The sequence below is a fragment of the Haemaphysalis longicornis genome, unplaced genomic scaffold (assembly GCF_048455015.1).
Source record: "Haemaphysalis longicornis isolate Haplotype H1 unplaced genomic scaffold, Haemaphysalis longicornis Haplotype H1 scaffold_12, whole genome shotgun sequence".
Taxonomy (NCBI): domain Eukaryota; kingdom Metazoa; phylum Arthropoda; class Arachnida; order Ixodida; family Ixodidae; genus Haemaphysalis; species Haemaphysalis longicornis.
Genome location: NW_027526225.1, coordinates 118,413,343 through 118,436,573, shown reverse-complemented (window position 1 = coordinate 118,436,573; position 23,231 = coordinate 118,413,343). Strand labels below are relative to the sequence as shown.

The 23,231-nt window shown below is 46.6% G+C and overlaps 3 protein-coding genes across 3 annotated transcripts; 1 reads left to right on the top strand and 2 right to left on the bottom strand.

Moving 5' to 3' along the window:
* Nucleotides 1-603: 603 nt before the first annotated feature.
* Nucleotides 604-1,971, bottom strand: LOC144163387 (ribonuclease kappa-like). The gene is made up of 3 exons (XM_077694357.1): nucleotides 1,811-1,971; nucleotides 1,514-1,673; nucleotides 604-841 (listed from the first exon to the last, which is right to left on the bottom strand). Exons 1-3 carry the CDS (start codon nucleotides 1,880-1,882, stop codon nucleotides 780-782), a joined length of 294 nt encoding a protein of 97 aa, XP_077550483.1. The 5' UTR covers nucleotides 1,883-1,971; the 3' UTR covers nucleotides 604-779.
* Nucleotides 1,972-2,140: 169 nt separating this feature from the next.
* On the top strand, nucleotides 2,141-20,746 carry LOC144163383 (pleckstrin homology domain-containing family F member 2-like). Its single transcript, XM_077694354.1, has 9 exons — nucleotides 2,141-2,233; nucleotides 4,066-4,130; nucleotides 5,525-5,662; nucleotides 7,631-7,694; nucleotides 9,915-10,043; nucleotides 12,359-12,465; nucleotides 12,980-13,142; nucleotides 15,870-16,000; nucleotides 17,076-20,746. Exons 1-9 carry the CDS (start codon nucleotides 2,143-2,145, stop codon nucleotides 17,280-17,282), a joined length of 1,095 nt encoding a protein of 364 aa, XP_077550480.1. The 5' UTR covers nucleotides 2,141-2,142; the 3' UTR covers nucleotides 17,283-20,746.
* Nucleotides 20,522-23,112, bottom strand: LOC144163382 (uncharacterized). The gene is made up of 2 exons (XM_077694353.1): nucleotides 22,061-23,112; nucleotides 20,522-21,557 (listed from the first exon to the last, which is right to left on the bottom strand). Exons 1-2 carry the CDS (start codon nucleotides 22,986-22,988, stop codon nucleotides 21,343-21,345), a joined length of 1,143 nt encoding a protein of 380 aa, XP_077550479.1. The 5' UTR covers nucleotides 22,989-23,112; the 3' UTR covers nucleotides 20,522-21,342.
* Between the last annotated feature and the right edge of the window lie 119 nt (nucleotides 23,113-23,231).

Sequence of the window (23,231 nt, the reverse complement as noted above, 5' to 3'; positions counted from 1 at the left end):
CAAAATTGCCTTGCAGCGAAGCCAACTTTATTGCAAATGCTCTGCAGAAAACAGCTGTAACCCATGTTTTATCTATACTACCCTCCCCAAAATTTTATGACAAATGGCAGCTGAAATGACTCCTGCATTACACTGAGTTTTATTTACTAGCCAAAATTAGTTCACATTGAAGATAACGGCAAATAATTCCTGTATGCTGTCAATACATAAATGGGAGTTATAGAACGCTACTGTACCTGTTTTATTGAAACTACCCCGCAACATCGTATGTGGCCATTAGCCACCAAGACTTTACCATTACGGTGAGCTCTTCTTTTCCTATTTAGATAGTTATGGTAGAAGTTGTGGAATTGCAATATGCTGCCAATGCATGGGCTTTTAGAGACAAAATTCGAGGCCTTCCATTACATTACGGCCTTAAATTACATTACGTAGCTTCCTTCCAAGTTACATTACATAATCACAAAGGCATTGTCACTACCACTGCTCAGTAATAGGTGTACGTTCTCTAACCATGAGTGTGTCAAGCATTTTAAGCAGCTTCATTGGTCATCCAGCTTTAAGATGTTAAATGGCTCTTCCTGAAAATGACTAAAACATGAAAACGGTATGTACAGCTTTTATTGCATATTTACAGAGCAGACTAGGTAATAGGTGTTCTTGGTTACAGCTTATTCACGCTTAATCACAATAACAATAACCACATTGAAGATCGCGGCAGATTCGGGGTGGGAATGTTTAAGCTATAGCATTCAGACCAATGCAAGGAACTAATATGATTAGACGGAATACTGCGCTCTTCGGTTCATGTAGATCTGATGCACAGATGCCGCCAGGGTCACTGAAAAAAAAAAAAAAGGGGGGGGGGGGGGGGGGGGGGCGTTGAGCAAGTAAATATTTAAGGCAACGTATGCTGCACTTTCTGAAGCGAAATCTCCATCCCGGTAAATCTCGCCGCTTTCACTGGACATGGTGGAATTTGTAATAGAACACAGTGCGAATGCGAACGCCTACGAGCCGCAAGTCACTACATACTGCAGTGCTGTTAATACTGCCTCATACTTTTGAATGTTCTGCGTCTTTTCGCAATGCTCAATTCCATGGTAAAGCGAATAGCCGAAGCATGTTAAGTATCCAACCAAACAACGTTTTAAAACGTTCAGCGTAAGTTATCATGCAAGGACAGAAACCACTCAAATAAAACAAGATGGGTTGTGATTATCTTATTAAAGAACAACAAAATCGATAACAAAAGCAATAAAACGCTATAAGTCTTCAAAGCTTAAAATACTCGATTACATGCGATGTTAGCCCGCTTTGAATAGCGGTTTCTTTCACGAATTCAACTGTTTGGCGGGCGGGCGTAGTGAATTCAGCATTTGTATGCATCACTATTGAAGTTGCCGAAGTTGTTCACTTCAACCGAAGGCGGTTCGTGCCACCACGACAAACACGCCCCGACGCAGGCGCTCTTTGACGGGACTCGTGTACGATCGTAAAACCCGACACTTACCGACATACAAGCAGGCCGCGATCCAACAATTGTACGCCGCCTGGGTGAACCGTCGGTTGGCTTCGACGATGAACTCATGCTTCTTCATGTGCTCGGCCTCAATGCCGAGGTCTTCGGCGAAGGCGACGCTATGCGTGAACAAGAACACGCCCATAATCACCTGAAACAGAACGAACAAGCCAGATTAGACGTTGCAACCGCGCAGCGGAGTCATATGACTTGGCGAAGAATCGAGTTGCCGTTCGAGCTCATTTCCAGAAAAAAAGGGGGCCAGCCGGGGTTTTTTGAGACACTTACCAGCATGATAATGCCCCAAATGCTTAGTATTGAGCAGCATATCGACAATTTGGGTCCGCAAAATCGAAGCATTGTCGGTTTTTCGCAATTTTCGGTCGGCCTGAAACTCCTCCGTCTACTGCACAACACAGGAACCTGCCAACAAGAGTAGCTGATTTGTGGCTGATGATGATAACATTTATGGTCAGTTGCCGCAGTATCGCCGCTTCACAAAGACATGGGCGAAGGAAATTCGCTTTATATAACTTAGTCTGCTAAAACACTCACAGTAATAAAATTTTAGCACCATAGTGCATGTGTTAAATGGTTTTACTTCAGCATTATATTATTGTATGTTTAGGGTGGACTGTCAGGTTATTTTGTATTCCACTGCGAGCGCTGCGATCGAGTGCGCTGCCAGTTCCAAGATGGTTGACAGTCTTGGTAAGGTGTTTCGCCTCTCTTCATTTTTTTGTGCAAAAGTGTCTAAACTCGTGTCAAGATATCGTGCTGCTTTTGTTATTCGAAGCGTCCGCGATGAATGTTCTGCTAGTAGCTTGCGCGGACATATTTGGAAGCGTTGTAGTACCTTGGAGGCGTACCCTCCGAGTACTCGCGGTACGCCCACAACGCCCGTGTGTGGTGCGTATTTCGGTGCAGGTAGGGTCACAAATAGCTTAATTGACGTCTGAAAAAATGAATATCTGTAGAAACGTAGTTTTTAGAACACCTGCTCACAGATCTGCGCAAATGCAGGAACACGCTTTAATTGGGTTCGCGATTACATCGCACTCTAGTTCGTCGTATCCATCACCTCTGACAGTGAACGGCGCGTTGACACTGAGCCGTTTCTGGAAGCTAACGCAAACAAGGTCAAAGAAAAAAAAAGAGCAAACAGAGCACACGTTGCCGAACTTGATGGCGTCTGTCGTCATGACAGTGGTAACTAGTATAGCTGGTCGCCTGCATGCGGCGTCGTGTGTGTTCAATGCGACGAATCGTTGTGTCAGCGCGGAGTTCCTGCTTATCACAAGAAGGCCAGGAAGATAGTGGGGTCATCGTGGTGCGTAATGAATTCCCCAGAATCCGGCGCCGGCTCCCATGTGTCTGGCGTGCTGTAAATGCGCATCGCGTCGATTTCATCGCTTTTATGCCTGCGCCAGTTTCGCGTTTATCCCGGCGTCGGGTTGCTGTTGAATGGATCTGTTGCAACCACGTGTTTTCGGGTTTCAAATCGACCCACTTTCGGTCGGTGCAACGAATGTACCGAATATTTCGTATTAAAAACAATGCTGCGAGTAAGTATTGCGCAATCTGTGCGAAACCAGGACTTAGATTCGTTTGTGATTGACCGACCAAATTGCTTGACAGCTTAAACAACCGTAAACTGGTTTTGTGTGGGTTTTGGTGACGTAATCAGTATTTTTACTTCTGTGATCTTATGTGGCAAGTTGATAACTCGATTTGTTGGCCCCCGTAAAGCAGTAAATGTCAGAGCTGAACGAGCGAACTTCGTTGCGTATTGAAGCTACGAGAGAACCGCACCTTCATAAACGGCAACAACTTCGTATTGTGTGCAGGGTTTTAGAGCATCATCTGAGCCGCTTAGAACGTTTTTTGGGTAAACAATTGAGTTGTTTGTACCTGTATTTTGTGGGGAGGCCTCATTTAGTGGTTCGATTTGTTGGACACCAAGATTGGCGACTGCACTTACCTGATCGTATTAAGGTCAAATGGAAATGACTTCTACCTCCAAGAGCTCTGACTGGAGTGACCGATGAAGGCATATCTTTGGATGACAGCACCTTCTGGCTTCACCAGAACAGAACAGTTGACAGAACTTCGGCACCGGTGGAGTGTTTTGTTTGTGCGACAGTAGTTAGTGCCACCAGTTTATGATGTGCATTCACTGGTCACTGCAAACAGAGAATGCCATGGGCAGAAATTATTAGACGTTGAATTAACCTTCATTATCTAATTTAACTTTGGTGTTAAGCAAATTGGAACAGAAAATGTGGCCTGTGATGCAAAATTCTAGTGGACTAGAGCAAGCAGTTTACTCCCCTCCCCCCAAATGTTTCTAAGTGGCATGAAATGTGTAAAGTTTTCCTTCTGTCATATTCCACCTGTTTTTGGTTCGTTTTGAAATCAAAGTGAATCAAGTGGAATTTCATTGCATATTTTTTTTCTCACTTATACCTCTTTTATTCACTGAGGTTAACGAACTTCAGCGTTAATGGTCATGCGCATTCTTTTGCTGTCCCCCTTGCGTGCAGTCAATACGCGGGCCAATGCCAAGCGGATTGCAAACATCGAGAACTGCTTTGGAAGCTCTGGTCAGGTATGCCAACGCTTAGTTTGTTCCGTTTCATTTGTTCACACGTTTAACTTGCCACCATCGCTAAAAATTCAAGAGTGAAGTAGTCCGTGGCTGCATACGGCATTGGCATCATTTGGTAATGTCTGGCACTAGCGTAGAATGGGCAGTTTACGTTAGTTCATAGTTAGCTCTTCTTTAGCCATTAGTTAATTTCACTGATTGCAGACCACCATTTGCGGGCTGTAGCTGTGAAGTAATGAGCGTTCTCAAAATGCAAACACTTTGCAGTTTCTAAAACTCAACCCCAGCCTCTGTTTCGTCATAGTGGAAATTGCGTACTGTAGTTGGTAACAGCTCATCTGTGCCTAACAGTCTAAAGCTTCTCTTTCTTGAAAAGTGACTGACAAGTAAATAATATAGTCAAGGCACACATCAATGTTTGATTGCATTGCTAGTCAAAACACTTCTTTTGGCAACAATAACCTAGAAAGAGTCAAGGTGTAACTATACTGCAATGTCACAGCATGGAACAGCATTCTGACCATCGCAATGTGAAATCTTGCCACACTCCTTGATGCTCTTGACAAAATCCTGCTGCTTGTATAATGCGAGCCTGGAAATGGCCGGAATGAGCTCACAGGACCCTGTTTACTGCCGTGATGGGACATTGTTTTGGGCCATTTCTTTCTTGCCAAGAAGAGATTAAGTGCGAGGTAAGCTTTAATAGAACAGCATAGCTCAACCGAAGATGCTGCGGAATCTGGGATGAAAGAGCATTGCTAAGAAGGGTATCTGCCTCATCATAGCTTCATCTTTGAGAAAGGCAAATTTCCCCAGGCTCCTCGTTACAGTGATGCGGTTGACTATGGGGAGGCTGTGTTGCGTGTGTACACAGAACAAATTTTTCGTTGCAGTCTGGCTACACATTGAGGTTTCCATGCTATGCCGACCGACAAAGTTCAGGGGGTCAACCACAACCTAAAGAAAGCGGCACACAGTAAGGCAAGACATCAGTGCTGAGGACAGACCAGAGGTTTACCAAATAAACAAACCACAGAATGGGCATGCTATGTGATGGCTTGAGAAGAGGGTGTAGGCAAAGAAGTTCTAACAGTGGAGGGTAAGGAAGTGAAAGACTTCGGGAACAAAGTTTGTGTTTGGACATTGGCAGCCTGGTGATGATGGCAATGTGATGTGTGTCTATTTATATTAGTGCAGAGTGCTTCTGTGCCCTGAGCTTGGGCGCTGCTTTGTACTGGAAAGCTTTGAATTTGAGTTTCCGTTGTTGCGTTCGTCATTGTTATCACTAGTATTATGTACCGTGCTTGTTGGTAGTCTTTACGGCTGCTTGAAGGATGTGCATTAGTACCGTACTCGTAATGTACGTGACCTTTGACCCCCCGCCTCCTCTGCAGCCACTGGCTTCCCATGGCAGGGTGCTTGTGGGAGAAGGCGTGCTCACCAAGATGTGTCGCAAGAAGCAGAAACCGCGCCAGTTTTTCCTCTTCAACGACATTCTCGTCTATGGGAACATTCTCATCAACAAGAAGAAAGTGAGTGGGCCGCACTTTTGCACTGCTAATCTCGGCCCCGAAATGAATGGCCTGGTTATTTATTTTCTTTTTTCTTTCTCTCGAACGGTCACAACACTTGTGGGTGTGTAGGGGAGTGTTAGAATTAGTGTGGGGGAGGCAATTGACTCGAGTCCCTGCATCCTGAATGCCGTCCGAAAGGGCCTTTCATACTTCACACTTTTCCCCTTCTCTTAGGATATAAAGTTGCTTTGTTTTAGCAAGGTTGGAAGTAAAGCAGTTTTACAGAACCGTATGAGCAACCATGACGCTGGTTTCATTCCAACATGACGTATGTAGAAAGCAAAACGCCTGTATGAATAAGCTCGTTGCTGTATAGAAATATTGCAGTCGCTAACCAGTTGTTAGGAGGCACTTTCTAGCAGCATATTGAGCTTGATCGTTTGGACATTATCGCCCTGGCCTGGTCAAAAAACTCTGTCGTCTAATTTACACATGCAAGTTCTGGGGAAAAAAAAACCCACTGGATCTTAGGCCAAAATAGCTTCATTGAATGAATGGAGGTCGCGGGTTCGATTCCCGGCCGCGGCGGCCGTTTTTCTGATGGAGGCGAAAAGCAAAAACGCCCGTGTGTACGAGATTTCGGCGCACGATAAAGATCCCCAGGTGGTCAAAATTAATCCGGAGCCCTCCACTACGGCGCGCCTCATCGCCTGCGTTGCGTCGGCGCGTTAAACCCCACAATCAAATCAATCAGCTTCATTGAATGTCAATTCGTGTGTGCTGGCTGATCAACGAAATTGTAGTGCATCGACCAAAGTTTAACTGGGTCATTTTTGCCAACGCGTAATTGGAGTTTATTCACCGTGCTGTGCAAGTGTTAAACAATGGAAAATAGTTCGTGTGTTAGATAAAGGAGCCTCTTCCGCTTATCTTCTGCAGCTGTTATCGGACACCGGAGGTGGTGCTTGTGAAAGAGGTCTCTGCTGATGTGGGAGAAGGGGACCGTAGGGCTGTTTGCGTAGTGTTTACTTTGGCACCCATCAGTAACTCGTGATACGCAAATATTTTGCCAGGCAGCTATTGAAATGATAAATACCTGCCATGGTTGCTCTTCTGAGGCTTTTTTGTTTGATTTCCGGTTGTGGCTGCCATCTTTCTGCCAAAGACAGAATAAAAAAAAAGCCCATATTCCCGTAAAAATTCTATCTCAACTACCGAATGCCTCGAAACCCAGGGGTGTCTTGGGCATGCAAAGGTGCCGTGTGAATATTTTTGGTAGTGCAGCAAAGTTGTTTATTTCGCTACGAAGGGGGCCAGAAATTGGCCCAAATGAAGTGGAGTTTTGGGATTTAGAGAGTGATATTAAATGTTCATGGCTGTGATGCGACCTGTACAACAGTTTCATGTGATATGCGGAATGCAAACGGTAGAGATTCTACAGAGGAAATTTCACGATGAAGCCTTAAAATACTACAGTTTGCTGCCATATTCTATCTTACAGTTGAGCCTATGCGCTACAACATTCCTCTGCAAGAATGCTGCAAAGGATATTTCGAGCTACTGCTGCCAGGCCTGCTTCTGATGATCCACATACAGCAAAATTTTAATTTTATGACGTGAAGGGTAACTTACCATCATGTGTACATTTTAGCCTAGGTCAAATCAGCACATTATTACAAGACTCAATTTATAACGATCAAAAGCCGTGCATCCATCAAGTTCATTATAAGTGAACCTGACCCTGTTTACATGTTCTTTGTCACTTAAATTATTCTGCTCATCATCACCGGTAAAATGTGCATACAGATGCGTGCCCAGGGGTGGCAAAGTTGCTCGTAGTATTTTACCATGTCTGATAGCTGGGTAAGCTAACGCTGGGTCAGGTGGCTTTTGGATTAGTTAACTTTTCTTTCCTTATCGTAGCATGCACAGCGTAAATGTGGCCATGTTTCTGATGCGTGGATGTTTGCATGCCTTTTTGCGCAGTACAACAAGCAGCACATCATCCCCTTAGAAGAGGTCAAGCTGGACAACCTTGGAGATGACGGAAGTGAGTGAAACTTCATATCGTCCGTTCAGCGTTCATCCCGACACATTTTTTTATCGTCAGTAGCGTTTGGTGTTGATGTGGTGCACTTCTTTTCTTCCCAACAAGGCAGCAGTAAGTAAATGCATTTCTTTCAGTACGGCGCCATAGGCCATCGGACGCCGGTGTCCGATGATTTCAAACGTCCCACGAAAACTAAAAACAGCGCCTGGTGGACAACTAACGCCATCTGGCGTATTTATTGACAACTCATTTTTCTATTTTATTATGTTTTGTTGATATTTCGCGTGCAGAGACCGCACCAAGAGTGACATTTGAACCCGCGATAGTGGCGAGTTGTGTGAAAACGGCATCCCGCTATATTTATAAACAAAACGGGCTTCCTATCTGACGACTGCAGCTTTACACTGATGTGTAGGGTCTGGACAACGTACGGTAGGGATATTTTGCCAAATTCACCGCGTCATATCGCGTTATTACCTTCATGATAGCCTGGCGCTCGTGTCAGATTACCACTACCGAGCGATGCGCGACACTTCTCAAGAGCGCTGGATCTTTTTTCTCATTTTTTACCACTAGAGTGAAAAGGATTTTGTGTCAGAACACAAAAAAGTGTGCTTGGATGCATGACCGACTTGCACTCTAGTGGCTTCGAGGAGTGGCACAGCCGTCAGTTCCGCTAGTTTGACGGGCCCACAAAAATACAAAACTTGGTGTACAGCGTTGATATATATATTGAATCATAGCCAAGAAATGTAGGAACAATTTGTAAATCTTAGAATTCCTAAAATAATTTTTAGGCTCACCACAATCGCCTATATATGTTGCGTGTATACTTTTTTGTGCATATTTTTCTGATTATTTGACTAATAAACTGTAAGTAATTGTACCTTTCACAAAACTGCTGGTATGTGTTTCTAGGAGCAATCTATAAGCTACAATTACATGCATAGCAATGCTAAATGTGTCCACTAGCTCAAAAGAAAAAAATAGTTTTGTGGAAGCACTTAAAATCAGCCGTTTTTCCGCTGTAACGAAAGAGTTAAACTCCCGTGTAATGTGAGTGCGTGTAATTATTGATGTTTGTGCATCTTCTGTTCCCAAAAAGGCAGCTGTAAGTAGACACAGCCCAACCCTCATGTAATGTTAGAATGATGTGTGATGGCCGACATTCTATACAGCATGAGATGCACGCATAGACTGCTGTCGACATCGTGCGGGAAGTCCCTTGACAGGCCAGGTTATAAGGGCGGGCGTAACATCAAATGTGCTGCTGCAAAAAGCATGGAAAGGCTAGTTATTTGAACAACGGTGTGCTTGGGAAGCAGTGCATGGGAAAGCAAAGCGTACACTTAGTGCTTGACTGCCCAATTTCGGCACCTGATGACTGTGTGGAGTTAAAGCCACTGTACTCTGACATAATTTTCAGTGAAGGGTTTGAGTTTCATGATGGCAAACGGTAAACGAATGAAACACTTCAAGGTCTAGAGTGCCCACTTTACATGTAGTAGTACATAATCGTCGTAGTAGTAAAAATTTACCCTCATATTCACAAACGTAGAACTCTCCCTTTGGACTCTTCTCAGCGTTTTAGTGTGTTTCAAGAACCAAACTTACGTTGAAAGGGCGCCTTTTCGCCAACTTATTGAACCAAAAATTAAGCGCTACTTAACATAGCTCCCGACCTACCTTGAGTTCACCTTTTCCTGACCAACATTTCAGACTGTGATGATAGCTTAGCTGAGGTATGAAATTTCGTGCGTCGTTCGCACGAAATTGATAAAGCTATAAAGAATGAAGCGCTTTCTGCAAGCAAAAACGATCTGCGCACACGCCTACTGCCCTGACGGGGTGGTGCTTTGAATGGTAACGAATGGCCGTGCTTTGCCCATCTGGTAGCAAGTCTACTCGTAATGCAAGTGCCTGGGGAATATATGTTTAAATGAAAAAAAAAAACTATAGTTTTGTGCCTTTCAAGCATCGCTTGGCCCGTCTCGACGTGGTTTCACATGCTTGCATGAGGTATCGCAGCCAAGGATCTGGGGATTCAGTCTGCTCACTATTAGGAGCTTTAGTTGCTGCTATTTCTCAAGGATATCGTGTCCCCTGTAGCACCACTTCGGCATTTTAGGATGTGCAGAAAGCTTTTGACTTCAAACCGTAGCCTGTGAGTCAATTGTCCGCTTGGCTGAAGTAATCGTCTTGACGCATTCTTTCTTTCAGCTGGGCTGAAGAACGGCTGGCTCATTAGGACGCCCACAAAGTCCTTTGCCGTGTACGCAGCGACGGCCACCGAGAAGACGGAGTGGATGGCCCACATTAACAAGTGTGTCGAGGATGTGATCCGGAAAAGTACGTAAGCTGCTCAGGTGACTGCACTGCTTGAGACAAGTGCACGCCTATTCACTTGTTGGAATGTTTCACAGTCTCCTGGCTTCTTGTGTTAGTGTTGAGTGCGGTTGCTGTGCTGGTATTTATAAAGTAATGCATCCTTAGCTGAATTTCAGTCACAGTTCTTCACAAGGTCAGCCTTTATGGCTCATTCATCACGCCATAAAGAAAAACTCGTCAATTGAAGGGTAACAGGTTTGACTTGGCACATTCAGGTACACTAGGCTCGCGATAATTCAAACTGGAAGGGACCCCGGGATTTTGTTTTAATTACCAGAAATTCTTGTAAATATGACTCGGGGCAACATGCCAACTTGTGTTTTAATAAAACTTAATAAAACATTCGCATATATTTGATTAATTGATTGGGTGATTGTGGGGTTTAACTTGCTGAAGCTACTCCTGGGCTATCAGGCATGCCGTAGTGGTGGGCCCTGGATTAGTTTTGACCACCTGGGGATTTTAACATGCACCGAAATTTTGACACACTGATATACACTCAATAACACAACATTCAAACATAATACTGAAGTTCTATGCATCCGTCACTTTCATGCGTGCCATGCCTGTGCCGCTTGCCTTTTTTTGTTTTTCTTTCGTTTTTCCTCAATCCACAGGCAGTTTTACTTTGACAGGTGCAAGCAGGTAATCGGCTTTATTTGTGGCTGTTAGCGATGTAAGGATGGAAATGTGCAGCTAGAAGCTGCAAATGCAGCAGATATTTTCTGGCAGGGACAAGCAAGAAGTACGACTTACACGAATTTATGCAACGGAGCAGTTTGAATGAGGCAGCTTTGAAATACAATTTACTGAAAGTTTGAATTATCGCTAGATTACTGTATTTTGGAGATAATGTTGCACATGCGAAACAGTGTCATTGCGCAAATCCATTCTTGAGGGAAAGCCAGCCATGAAGAGGTGCTTTGCATACCTGCAGCTGGGTGGGGAAGCTAGCTGAAAAGGGTTTGCAGGACTGTCGCGATTCCCACAGAGTCAACTTTAAAATAAATTGTCACTAAAAGATGGAGCAAAAAATAGATCCTGATGAAAAGATAGTGTGATGTTTCCAGTTTGCACCTTTTGCTAGTGTTTTGACCTACGTTACTGAGCACCGTGTGGTGTTAACAGTAATTTGAACTAAAACGTGCTAATTTTCATTGTGTAAACCTCTTTCCTTATCTTTGGAATACTTATTGGGTGTTTTCACTTGTTATGTATGTGATATTGGGAAGCTTCGGCGTGGTTTTTGCAAGCTGCGTGCGAAATTACTTGCTGTATTTTCAGACCGTTACGGACATGCGTTGCTAACGGCTTATGTAAGACAACGGGACGACTGTACGCAAAATTCACGATATCACAAATACGGGTTTTAAATACTGGGTTGGCGGCCATATTGTTTGATCGAAAGCACGGAATGCGCCAAATTTCCTTGGTTGCGCACAACAAAGGCAGCTGTACCAGCACATTCACCGTTTTCTTCTACAATGCATGTCGTCAGGTGACAGTAATTCTGAATAAAGGGACACTGAAGGCAACCAGCAAGTTGGTTTCAAACAAAAGTCTGACCTTCCTGTAGCCATTTTAGCGTTGATTCGGTGCTGAAAGGTGCCTTCATTGCTGAGAAATCGCTAATCAGACGTGACGCCAACACTGGCTGCAGCTGCTGTTTGTGTTGCGATGAACAAGAAGCAAGTGAGGCAGCGGTGCAGTGTGAAGGCAACTGAGTACAGCGCTTACCAGGTATCGAGCAGTTGGGTCAGTTTCACGTCCTTTGCAGCTGCAGACCACTGAGCAAAGTGTTCCTTCATGGCACCCGTGCTCAGTATAGACTCTTTGTTGAAGGAAAACATGTCCTTTTCAGAACCCACGAATGTTGGCTTCATAATGAACCAACCACTCGTGTGTAGCTAGCACGCTACCTGGAAAAGCAGCACCACCATCCGAAGTATGGACGAGTGGCGCCATCCAGCGGCAGCCAGGAAAGACTTCGCACACACCAGATATTTTCTACCTTTCCTTCACTGTTTTCTACCTTAATTTTAATAAAGCTACGCGTAACAGTGATATATTCGTGTTCTCGGTGAACTAATCTACTCAACCTGTATGTTGACTTCAGTGTGCCTTTAAGCCGTGTGACAAATCCAGGTACTCTTCTGGTTAGCGACGCGCGTATGGTTGCACAAGCTGTAGGTGAACCTTCACGCCACTCTTTCCAGCAGGAAATGTGTCCACACCTGCCCGTTCCAAGTGTGCCTTTTCCTTTTTTGAACGGCCAGCCGGCAAGTACCCGACCAAGGAGCATGCTGCCGTGTGGGTACCGGATGCAGAGGCTGGCTACTGCATGCACTGCAGAAAGACCCAGTTCACCATGCTCAACCGTCGGGTGGGTACTGTTCTCTAGCGCGGTCCTCTAAATTCCTCGGCTGGTGGAACAAAGCTTCGCCGTGTGGAGCATTTCTTAATATGAGAATAGAGTATAGCTCCTAAGTTGTTGAAATGCAAGTAGGGCAACGGCTGGTAGAAACAGAGAGTTAATGTTTTTGGCTTCAATTGTTGTAAATAAATGATGCGTGTAAACGGAAAAAGATGCGTCGTTTGAGACTTGAGACTATTAGAGGCGAGTGCCTCAGTCACGACTGGCATCTTACCTGAAAAAACTTACTATTGCTGGAGGGTTGATGCTAGCGGGTGACAAAAGTGAAGAGCTAAATAAAGCCACACACAGCTCAGTCGGGCATGGTTTCTTTTTTTTTTTCTTTTTGAGCCAATCAGTTCACGCATGGCCTGGTCAATGCCTGTCCTCGGAAGGGTCTGCCCACTCCTCCGTATTTAGCTTGTACATGTGTACGAGTGCTCCAATGAGCCGTCCTTCCTCTCTCTCTCTCTCCCCCCCCCAGCACCACTGCCGCAAGTGTGGCACGGTGGTGTGTGGTCCGTGCTCGAACCGCAAGTTCCTGCTGCCGGCGCAGTCGAGCAAGCCCCTGCGGGTGTGCCTGACGTGCTACGACGCCCTCTCGCGGGCCTCCATCCTCGAGTCGGCCACAGGGGGCATGGCCAGGGGTAAGGGGAGAGGGTCTCCCTCTCTTTCTTCCTTAGTGCTGAAAGAGAGTCTGTTGGAGCGAGCTGATGACCTCGTTGCTTGCGAGTTCCGTTATTTTGCACCGAGGGCTCTGAGTGTGAAGGATTAACAAATCTCGCTCTTGGCCTTAGCGAGGCAGTGAACTACAGTCGGTGACGTGTGCCGGCTTTGCAAATGCAAACTCCATCTACGATGCCGATTTGATGAGTTTGCAACTTTGGCAAGCCTTTGATCAGTGCATCTGTCGTAGTGTAGTGTCGCCTAAAGGTAGGAAACGAGAGTCGTGTGTTAGAATGTCAGGTGAAAGACGTCCAGACACAAACTAAGATTTTGGGCTGGGCGTGTAATGCAGAGAACAGACAACCAGTGGGCCACCAGGGTGACAGCACGGCTGCCGATAGACCGAACTGGAAGTAGTGGAAAAGCAGGGACTCAGTCGAAGGACAAGGCAGAAAAGTTTGGTGGCAAAGAATGGGTTTGGTCTACGGGAGAAGCCTTTGTGCTACAGTGGACATACAGTGGAATCTCGGTCATACGAATCTCAAGGGGCGGCAAAAATATTCGTATCACCCGAAAATTCGTATCATCAGAAAACGAGAAAAAATGGAATAGTGCCGCGCATGTGACATGCGGCGGCAACATGGCGTCGGCTGTTGCCCTGAAGAGGTGCAAGTAGTTCAGCGACCGCTTGTAACCTTCTGTTGAAACACAGCTCAAGGTGTAAACTCAATTGCTCATGCGGGGAAGAGCCCATAAAGTGGGAGAAAACTGCGCTATAAAATATCATCCGCGCCAAATATGCGCCGCGGAGGTGGCCCAGCAAGCGGCTGCGAGCGCTTCGAAATTGCCGCCATGAGGCACACGTCTCCCCATTGGCGCAAGTCATGACTCATGAGGCTCCTCTCACTGCCGTTGGCGGCAACCAAGGCTGAGCACGGCGGGGGGTAGGGCGGCGACGCACCGCTGTGTCGATAACAACGTGCGCACGCGGCCGCTCTAGCCATCGCCACCTTTAACTAGTTAAAGGAGGCGATGCTCTAGCCCGGCCGTGGGCAGAGGTACCACCCCAGCAGAGGCTGGCGCCGCGGTGCCGGCCCGAATCGTCAACGCGAGAGTCAAAAGAACGCGTGCTCGCCTTCGACGCGACGTGCGCACGCGAACCGCATGCGATTCGTGCACGTCGGCGTTGCGCGCGCATTATTTTCACGCCCGCGATGACGATTTCGCCCCCGCGACAAATGCTACCTCGCTCGGAAAATGACGCCCGACGCGCGCGGCAGTGGGAGGAGCCTGCCGACTTGCGCCAATGGCGAGGTGCGCTCTTCATGGCGGCAGTTTGAAAACGCTCCGGACAGCCCGGTGGCCCCGCCGGAGATGTTTAGGCCTAACACCCCAGCAGATATTGAATGGGTGCTTTCACTACCGGCGCGGATTATGTTTTATAGTACCGTTTTCACCTACATTATAAGCTCCTTTACCGCTCAAGCAATTTCGTTCGTGCCTTGAGCGATATTTTAGAGAGCGCTTAGAAGCGGTCGCTCGAGCTCCCGACACCACTTCGCGGCCGAAGCTGCCGCCATGTTGCCGCCGCCGGCCGCGGCGCGTGCAGGTGGTTACGCGGCAGGGTCAGCGCGCCTGTGGCGTGCGCGGCGCGTTTTCGCGAGCAGAAAACGCTCCATGCGGTTCACGCTCCATGCTTTTGTGCCCGCGCGCAACCAAGGGCGCACGGCACACCAACACTCCCGCCTCCCGTCCACGCCGCAGTCGTCTGCTCGCGGCTCCCGTGTTCGTATCACCCGCACCAGGTGATAAATGCGTACGGATCAACCGAATTTTTTTACATTGCATACAATGCATTTTCGCCGGGGAATTTTAAAAATTCGTATCACAACGAGATTCGTATCAACCGAATTCGTATCACCGAGATTCCACTGTAAATAGGATGATGGGGGTGGTGGTATGTGTAAGCATTTTTCATCATTAGAAAAGCGAAGCACTTCCGCACTATGAACATATGGACAGCGAGGCGACTGGAGGCTAGAACTTGTTGGTGCAGCAGCTACCTTTGTTGATGCAGCAGGAGGAGAGTGGGATGGTGTAGGCAGGTTGTCACATGGCCGAAGGCGACACAGCTGTCTCGAAGGAAAAACAAGTTTTATCAGTTCATTCGAGCAAACTTGTGCTCCTCTAACAACTGAAAGAATACACATGTGGCGAAGCAGCAGTCAACAAAGTGACGTGTGCAGGCGAGCGTCGGCGAATCAGATACCACGGCGGCTGCCCAGGGAGTATTTATCTTTCGGCGCGATTATTTCTCGAAACATCAAATCACAAAGAGAACAGTGGATATCAAAGAAGATTATTCTAGGCTAGCGATGTCAGGGCCAAACACTCTCCCTATTGAAATAAGATAGCCCGTGTGGCATTCAGAAGAAAGGAAAGGATACATGCACGAAACACTAATAACACTGCCGGGCGCTACCGGATGGTAAAAACAAAACAGAAGTACACAAATAGCATGCATGGTTCGCGGCAATATTGAGCACCCAGAAACCTGAATCTTGCAGCTGGGAAGTGTACATTTAGGAGCACCTTTCCTTTTTTTCCCCCTCAACTGCCGAGACTCAAATCGGCCGACTCCGAAGCTCGTAGAAACAGATGATAAATGCTGATAACCCGGCACCTACCGTCTCTTCTCGCACTTGCAGTCCAGCAGAAGATGGAGAAGCCAGTGAGTGGCATAGACTCGTCCGGGGATGATGACTCGGACGACGATGACGGCAGGCAGGCAGACAACGGGCTGTCCAAGGACATGGAGGACATGACTTTTGATGAAAAGGTACTGCTCTTGCTGGTTCCGCCATTCCCAAGTGTGAGCAGGTTGCTGGCTGCGCTCGTAGTTGTGTACTGCAAGCAGGGCTCGGTGGCTGCTGTAATTGGTCTTTTCAGACTAATTAAGAATGGCACGCAGTTAACTTGTGTTCACCGGAGGTTCACTCTGCAGCACATGTTAGGTGACTGTTTGCTTCAGAATCGGGGTTTTCGTCATTGTGTGTGTACTGTTGTACCTCCCCGTTTTTTGTGCGTGTTTTTGCCTTCTCATACTGTATGAAAGGAGCTGCAACCCTTCATTGTGCAGCTGTATTACAATATCCTTAATGCAGAAGGCTGTGTGGCTTGTCAGCCACTCTGCCATTGGAAGTGTATGACAATAATTCTCAGTATGCACAAGGAAGTCGCAAACATGCAAGGCAACCTTGCGCCCCTAGCGCTCTGCTCAATTTCCGGGCGCCAGCTGATTGAGATGTGTTGAATCACTTGGTTTAAATTCCTGTGCCTCCTTTTGGGAGGAGTAATGTGGAGCAGAAGCGAGGCATATGAATAAATTACGGCCCACTCCACATCACTCCGGTAACGTTAAATTTTGCAAAGCCTGTTGCTCTCTTGTGCCACTACCCGCCGCGGTGGCTCAGTGGCTAAGGCGTTGCGCTGCTGAGCACGAGGTCGCGGGTTCAATTCCCGGCCACGGCGGCCGCTTTTCTGATGGAGGTGGAAAGCAAAAACGCCCGTGTGTACGAGATTTTGGCACATGTTAAAGATACCCAGGTGGTCAAAGTTAATCCGGAGCCTCCACTACGGCGTGCCTCATCGCCTGCGTTGCATCGGCGCGTTAAACTCTACACTCAATAAATCAATTTCTTGTGCCACTGACATCCAGGCTATAGTTGAGATCATAACCCAATGTGCATAACAAAACGGTATCTTTTGGAATTTTGTACACAGAGTATTGGTAACTTAGTTACTCGTGCACAGACGAATTTTACCAAGCGTTCAGACCTTTCAGAGCGGACAAAGCAAAGGAAGCGCACGTGTTCTTAAAAGTTTGTCTCCCTGTACTTTTCCCTCTCTCACAGCCGACGTTCTACGGTGACATGATGGAAGCCAAGACCCCGGAAGTGGAAGTTGCCGAAGAGGCGAGGGCAGTGCTGGCGTCGACGCCTCCCACGGAGTCCCACAACCCGCCGCAGTCTCCTTCTCAGGAGGGGACCGCCGTTACAAAAGGAGACCAGGCCGCCGTGGATTCGATGGCAAGCGGAGAACCGCGTCAGGATGGACCCTAGCATTATCCGTCGCCGCTGCGTCGTTCGCCCCATCGGCGTCTTCCAACTCCAGGCCCTCTCCTTCCCCGTCACGGTTACATGCAAGCACTCGTTGCCGCGGTGCTGGTTTCTCTGTCTCTGTGGTGGTACATTGGCCGAGCTGCTGACAATCTGGGCGACTTCGGGTTGCAGCCCGGCAAGTCACAGTATGGTGTGGGGCCTGTGTAGAGCACTTTTCAGGGTGCCTTTGCTTTCAAATCTATCGTGGCTGCCTTGTTTGCCTGTCTTTAGCCCCCTGTTTTTACGTTACTTCTGTTTGGTGCGTTGCCCGTTGAATTTACTGGTAGCCTTTTTTAGCTGTGCTTTTCTCTGGAAACACTAAGCAAGCCTGAATTCTTGCCTCTTTCTGGGAACCTTTTTTTTTTCTTCTTAAACCGAACTAGCTTTAGCAAAGGCAAAAATCGCGCTGAATGAGTTTTGTCGAGCCAAAGCAGAATTGTAATGAAAGGAGAAAGATGATTTAATTGCTACGTTTTGATTTCCTGTTTAGAGCTTGCAGAGGCACTGCCATTTCATATCCTGGGGAGAGATTTTTAAAATTTTTTTTTTTTTAACTAGAGGTGGTTTTGTGCCCGAGATAAAGGGAAATATAATTTGAAGGCACATAAAGGATGGCTACCTAATTAACTAATTCTGAATGTGCTTTGCAAGTTGAGGACAGATTGTTTGCCTCTGAAGTGGCCAGGCATAATACCCTTCCGCTGCACCGTACATTACAAGTTATTACCCTCTGTCCAATTTGCAGTGCCATGTTTCACACCGTGCCCCAAGTTCCAGTTTGGAGTGGGCGTTAACGTAGCCAGAAAAAGGGCGTGAAAAGTCTTTATGTCAAGTCGTGGTAGGGAATTCATAATTTAAGGAAGTGCAATCTTTTCATCGCCAAGACTTTTGTTGCTCCCTCCTTGGAGTTCTAAACCTGGCAAGATGTGTCTTTGCAGACTGCCAGAAACATGACTTCAGTTAAACCTTATGGTAAAGTCACAGTTTCCACATTTTAAGTGGCCCAGTGCTTTTGTTTGCAGGGTAGTAAATAAAAATGGCAATATTCGAGCGAAAAATGTAGAGATATGCAGCACCTCTGCTGGTAATACAGGGGCAACTGTGTCTCTGATTGGGTCGTACTCTATCGTCTGTGGACTTTTATTAAAGTTAGCGTTGCATAAATGTGCCCTTTTTTGTGCGTGTGTGTGGCAGGACATTCAAGGTATCGCTTTATAGCTGGAACTGCACTGTTGTGGGTTCCAACCATGGGCTGTATGATTATTCGGCACCCATAGTGTGGCTTCGTGAAAATTGTCGAGACGTCGCCTGAACTCGCCACCTGCGATTGAAACGGAATGCTAAAAGTGTGGTAGTATTTCTTAAAGCTTTTCTCGAAATGTTTAGGACTAGTTCGCTGGAGGCGACATTGCACTTGTTCCTAGTAAAACACAGCAGTATTGTCGAAAGCGGGTACTAAAAAACGAAAAGTGGCAAGACTCATTGGCATTTGCTGACGGGAATTTCCGGCCATGTTGAGACGAGGCTTTTTCCCCCTTTCCTATTATCTTGTGTGGTGTGGGGGGTTGTCAGGATGGGTGCGTTCCAATCCGCGGACAGCATGTTAGCCAGCTTACGAAGCAGTCTGACTAGACGTCTAGAGCAACAGCAATTAGAACAGTGCTGCATCGGCCACGACTGCAAACAAGAACCTCGCAGCAGACATGTTAACAAATGAAAGCTGCAGTTTCATAAAAAGTAATTGCATTATTATTGTAAGCATCGTATTTTACAGAGTTACTTCGTTTCAACAGTAATATGCAAAACGGTGGTGCTGCGTCGTTGTTCACCTTGACGCATTCTTTGTTCAAATTGGAACGGGGCTTGATATGGGGGACGCTCTGCTAAGACGGCAACAAAGTCGTCTAAAGGGAAAGTTGGAAAGCACCCTATATGGCAGCAGGGTTTTTTTTGCAAGTGCCTGTGCACACGCAAGCGTTCATGCGTGAAACACATAAGCAAAACTAAGGGGCTGACGACCGTCATAGTATTTGGTGAACCTTCCGAAATGAGCGTGGTGCTGAGGCAACACTTATGCATTGGTGCTTTGCCTTTTCAATCGTCTACTTGGAAGGTGCCCCAATTCCATAACTGCAGCTGTCATTGCAAAGCAACTAACCCAATACTTTTCTGTTTGCTGCCAGCTAACAGCTCCAGCTTTTGTTTTTGCTCAACTATTTCATTTGGTAAAATGGCATTTCCTTTTAACACAAGTGCTGCCAAATAGCACAGCAGACGTAGTGCAAGGTTTGTTTTGTAATCTTTGTATAACTTTGTTGATCCTGCATTTGCTGGGTAAGAGTTGTTTTGCAATAAGAAAGTGACGGCATCTTTGCTTGTTATACCCTAGATGGATCGTTAGCTTGAGTGTTGAGAACATTATGGCAAGGGTTGACGGAAGGTGTGGGATGTACGATGCAACTGCGATTCTACGGTGTTTTAGCCGTGAACTGTATCTGTTGCAGGAGCTTTCAGAAATCGAAGTTGGGAGCCAGGCAATAGTTTTCCACTTGCTTTTATGCACTTGCTTAGGGCCAATTTTTAATGCGGGAACACGAGGGGTGGCTTGCATGTTTGTTTTTGTTTCGCATTAATTTATAGGAATTATGGTTACTCTGTCGTAGTTTGTACACATTGCTTCTATGGAACAACTGCTCGGTGTCTTGGTTCGCCAATTTTAAGTGCAACTGTTGGTGGAGAATGAATTCTGCTGTGAAGCCTTGTTTCTTTTTTGTGTGTGTGTGACACCAGCTAGGTGATGCAGAATGTTTTTGTATGCTTTGTAGTATTTGTCAGTCTTGTGGTTTCTTCAAATTTTCTTTCCTTTTAAAGATGTTTTTATGGTTAAGTTAAAATCGTGAAGTGCAATCTAGAAGTGCACGCTTGCACTAAACAGAATGGGCTGGTGGCCGTGCTGAGAATCGCTGCAGCTTTGTGTATTGCTTTACCTTGTACACTGTTATGTTTGCATCCCGTTTTTTATTCCAATGATTAAAATAAGGGTTTCAGTCTCTATAACAAAAAATTGCCACTAGCATTGAAGCAAACCTTTCCTGTCGTGCTTTTCACGTGGTTCTACTGTTGGCAGCTTACTAGGGTTCAGCTGTGGATGGGTGAATGTGACGCAGTTCCCTGGTAAAGCTTCCTCAAAGTGCCTTCCACTTCGATGGGATACATAATAAACACTCGTCCACTCACTGACAGGCAAAGAGATTACGTAGACCTTGTGTGTTCGCAGCACTCCTGAATGGATGCGTGCGTGTGTGTGTGGTGTAAATAGTCAGCAAGCTAGATAGTTTTAATTTGTACTGGCATGATGGTGGGGAGAATGCCTTTGATGCGACTACGGGACTTTCCACGGAATAAAAATGTCTTGCGATCTTGCACACGGCCTTACTGTGTTAATAGAACGTGCATGAGTGTCAATGTGTGTCGGGAACAAGCCCCTGAAGCTTCTGCTAATGTAAGCGCAAGCACCGTCTCAAATCGCACGGTAAGGTTTCTGCGAACGGTATAGCCCAAAATGTTTTTGCACTAGTAACAATGCACTGGTATACTGGGGGTAACCCGTGAATCGGTGTTTTTAAAGCGAAGCTTTCTTTACCCCCCTGATGGCAACCGTATGTGAAAATGCACAGCAGGAAAGCTAACTTTACACAGTGGGAGTGCACATGATGATGGGCTTCCACAAAGGCACAGAGAGTGACTCGAAAGGCTCTCCTTGTAGTCTGAATCGAACCTAAGACCCTTGTGTTACAAAGCTGTCTATCGGTCGAAACAGTTTAAATTTTGGACTTTTTTCCACTCGGGTTGCATGAAAAAAAGCTCTGTCAACCATCTTTCTCATAACAAAGGGGCTTTAATTTTTGTTTTTAAACCATGACCATAATGAAAGAAGGTTCGTATCAAACGCTTTCCGTAAGCACGTTTCAGAAAGACTATACACACACACACCTGGCGATTCAAAACCGGCATAATTTCTTCAGAACTTAAACTTGATCGTGCTCTGCTTTGCAGCATCTCTAGCTTTTCTCGGGTCCATCTTGTACTTCATCAGTAACACGTCGCGTGGTATTTGGATTCCTTCCGAGCTCAGGAAACAGGTGTAGCGATACAGAGTCACTGGGTTCAGCTCAATGCAGTGGGTTCTTGCGTGCTCAAAGGTCCTCTGAGCATTCTTCACGTCACCTGCATCACCTGGAAGAAGCAGGGAATACACATCGCTCACATTGTGCCCAAATCTCTGCAAGCAACAAACTGCTCGAAGATGATTCCACTGGCAACTAAAGAGCGTGGGCAGTGCTTTAAAAGAAATGGATGGAACTTTACATGCCCTGTTCTCACAAACTGAACAGGAAGCTCTTATAGTTGTGCGTTAGGTCGGTAGGCAAGCTAGTTATTAAAACATATAACTCCTCACTTTAGAGTCTCGAAGGGCGCCGTATTGAAAAGTGTGATAGCATGTCACACCTTGTGGTGTGCCCACAGACAAACTATAAGCTGCATAGGAGAGTGGTCCCGCCTACAACGAAACCAGAGTTAACGAGAAAATCATCTCCTCCACAACTTGTATTGGCTTACACAGACTGTTTTGGAGACTGGCTTTGTGTATGGGAATCGCGTTACAGGATCGTCAGGCACCGAGGAATATCGCAAGTTATACGGAACTTTTCGGTCGAGTTGATCCACTAGGAACTCACAGTGGAACTCCAGCAGAAAGCTGAGAACGAGGCCGCTGGGTTCCTGCATGCCCAGGTACAGGACCACGTTGAGAAGCCTCTGCACCGCGTCAACGTCGCACCTGTCCAACGCGTGCGAGAGGATCGAGTTCACTTTCTTCTCCAAGAAGGGCCTCGCCTGCGGATGGTAGCAGGCATTTACGGACTCCACAAGTTCCCAGGCCGTCGCGTGGTACCGTCTTTTTTCGCTGAGGAACAGCACCCTCCAGACGTTCGACAGGGGGTGGAAATAGCCGCGTTCCGCGAGCCGCTCGCACATCCGAGCGAGCTGACCGACCTCGTCGATCATGTCCTCTTTCACGAGGTATGCGGCGAGGAACGTAAGCCGCGAACAAATCTTAACGCGGTGACCCTTTTCGGTGACGAAGAGACGTTCGAACATCATGATCGCTTCGCTCGCCCGACCTGCGCGCGAAAGCGCTTCGGCGTGGCAGTGTTCGAAACGCATCTGCTCCTCCGAGAAACTAGGGTACAGCGTGTCAACTATGTGTTTCGTCTTCTGAACTCCCCCGACGTCCCCTTCTCTAGCCAGCGCGGAAATCAAGGCTGACGCTGTCTTGGAACTGGGGAACCGTTTCTCGGCGAAAGACTTCAGAGTCAGCGCCACGGCTTCGCTCAAGCGAAGGGCTTTGAGGAGTTCTTGTAGTCGCGCGTCAGTATCCTGGCAGACTACTTGCTGATTTGACAGCGGCCTGTTTGAGTGAATGTCCCTGCATGCTGAATTATCCCGGCCTGCTTTTGCTTGAAGTGGTGCATGCTTCTTAACACCATAATTCGCAGTTGGCAGGAGCACAACGGTACAGACGGCGGCACATGCGGGGTTGTACAGAGGCACTTTCTCGCTAATGATATGCTTAAGAACTGTGCAGATTGGTCTAGTTGTTAGCATGACAGATCTCAGTGACTTGCTGAAGCCGGGTAAGTTCTTCGGGGCTGAATAACTGCTACTAAAAACTGTTTTGCCTGCTAGCAGACAACATTGCGACTTACGGTAAATAGTCGTTGTTATGTAACCGCAGTTGAAACAAAACAGTTGGTTTTAGAAATACTTTGATGTTATTAAATTTAAAATAATTGTTTACTTTGCCGAAAATTAAATAATTTGTGTGTACTTTTACGTTAGATTAGAATA

Bases quoted from the DNA above. Each gene is read 5' to 3' on its own strand.
- LOC144163387 (XM_077694357.1), bottom strand. From the start codon at position 1,882: ATGCTTCGATTTTGCGGACCCAAATTGTCGATATGCTGCTCAATACTA. The intron at 1,674-1,810 runs GTAAGTGTCTCA...GTTCTGTTTCAG, and splicing joins TTTGGGGCATTATCATGCTG to GTGATTATGGGCGTGTTCTT. The intron at 842-1,513 runs GTAAGTGTCGGG...TTTTTTTTTCAG, and splicing joins CGCGGCCTGCTTGTATGTCG to TGACCCTGGCGGCATCTGTG.
- LOC144163383 (XM_077694354.1), top strand. From the start codon at position 2,143: ATGTTTAGGGTGGACTGTCAGGTTATTTTGTATTCCACTGCGAGCGCT. The intron at 5,663-7,630 runs GTGAGTGGGCCG...CTTTTTGCGCAG, and splicing joins TTCTCATCAACAAGAAGAAA to TACAACAAGCAGCACATCAT. The intron at 13,143-15,869 runs GTAAGGGGAGAG...TCGCACTTGCAG, and splicing joins CACAGGGGGCATGGCCAGGG to TCCAGCAGAAGATGGAGAAG.
- LOC144163382 (XM_077694353.1), bottom strand. From the start codon at position 22,988: ATGCTAACAACTAGACCAATCTGCACAGTTCTTAAGCATATCATTAGC. The intron at 21,558-22,060 runs GTGAGTTCCTAG...TGCTTCTTCCAG, and splicing joins CTTTCTGCTGGAGTTCCACT to GTGATGCAGGTGACGTGAAG.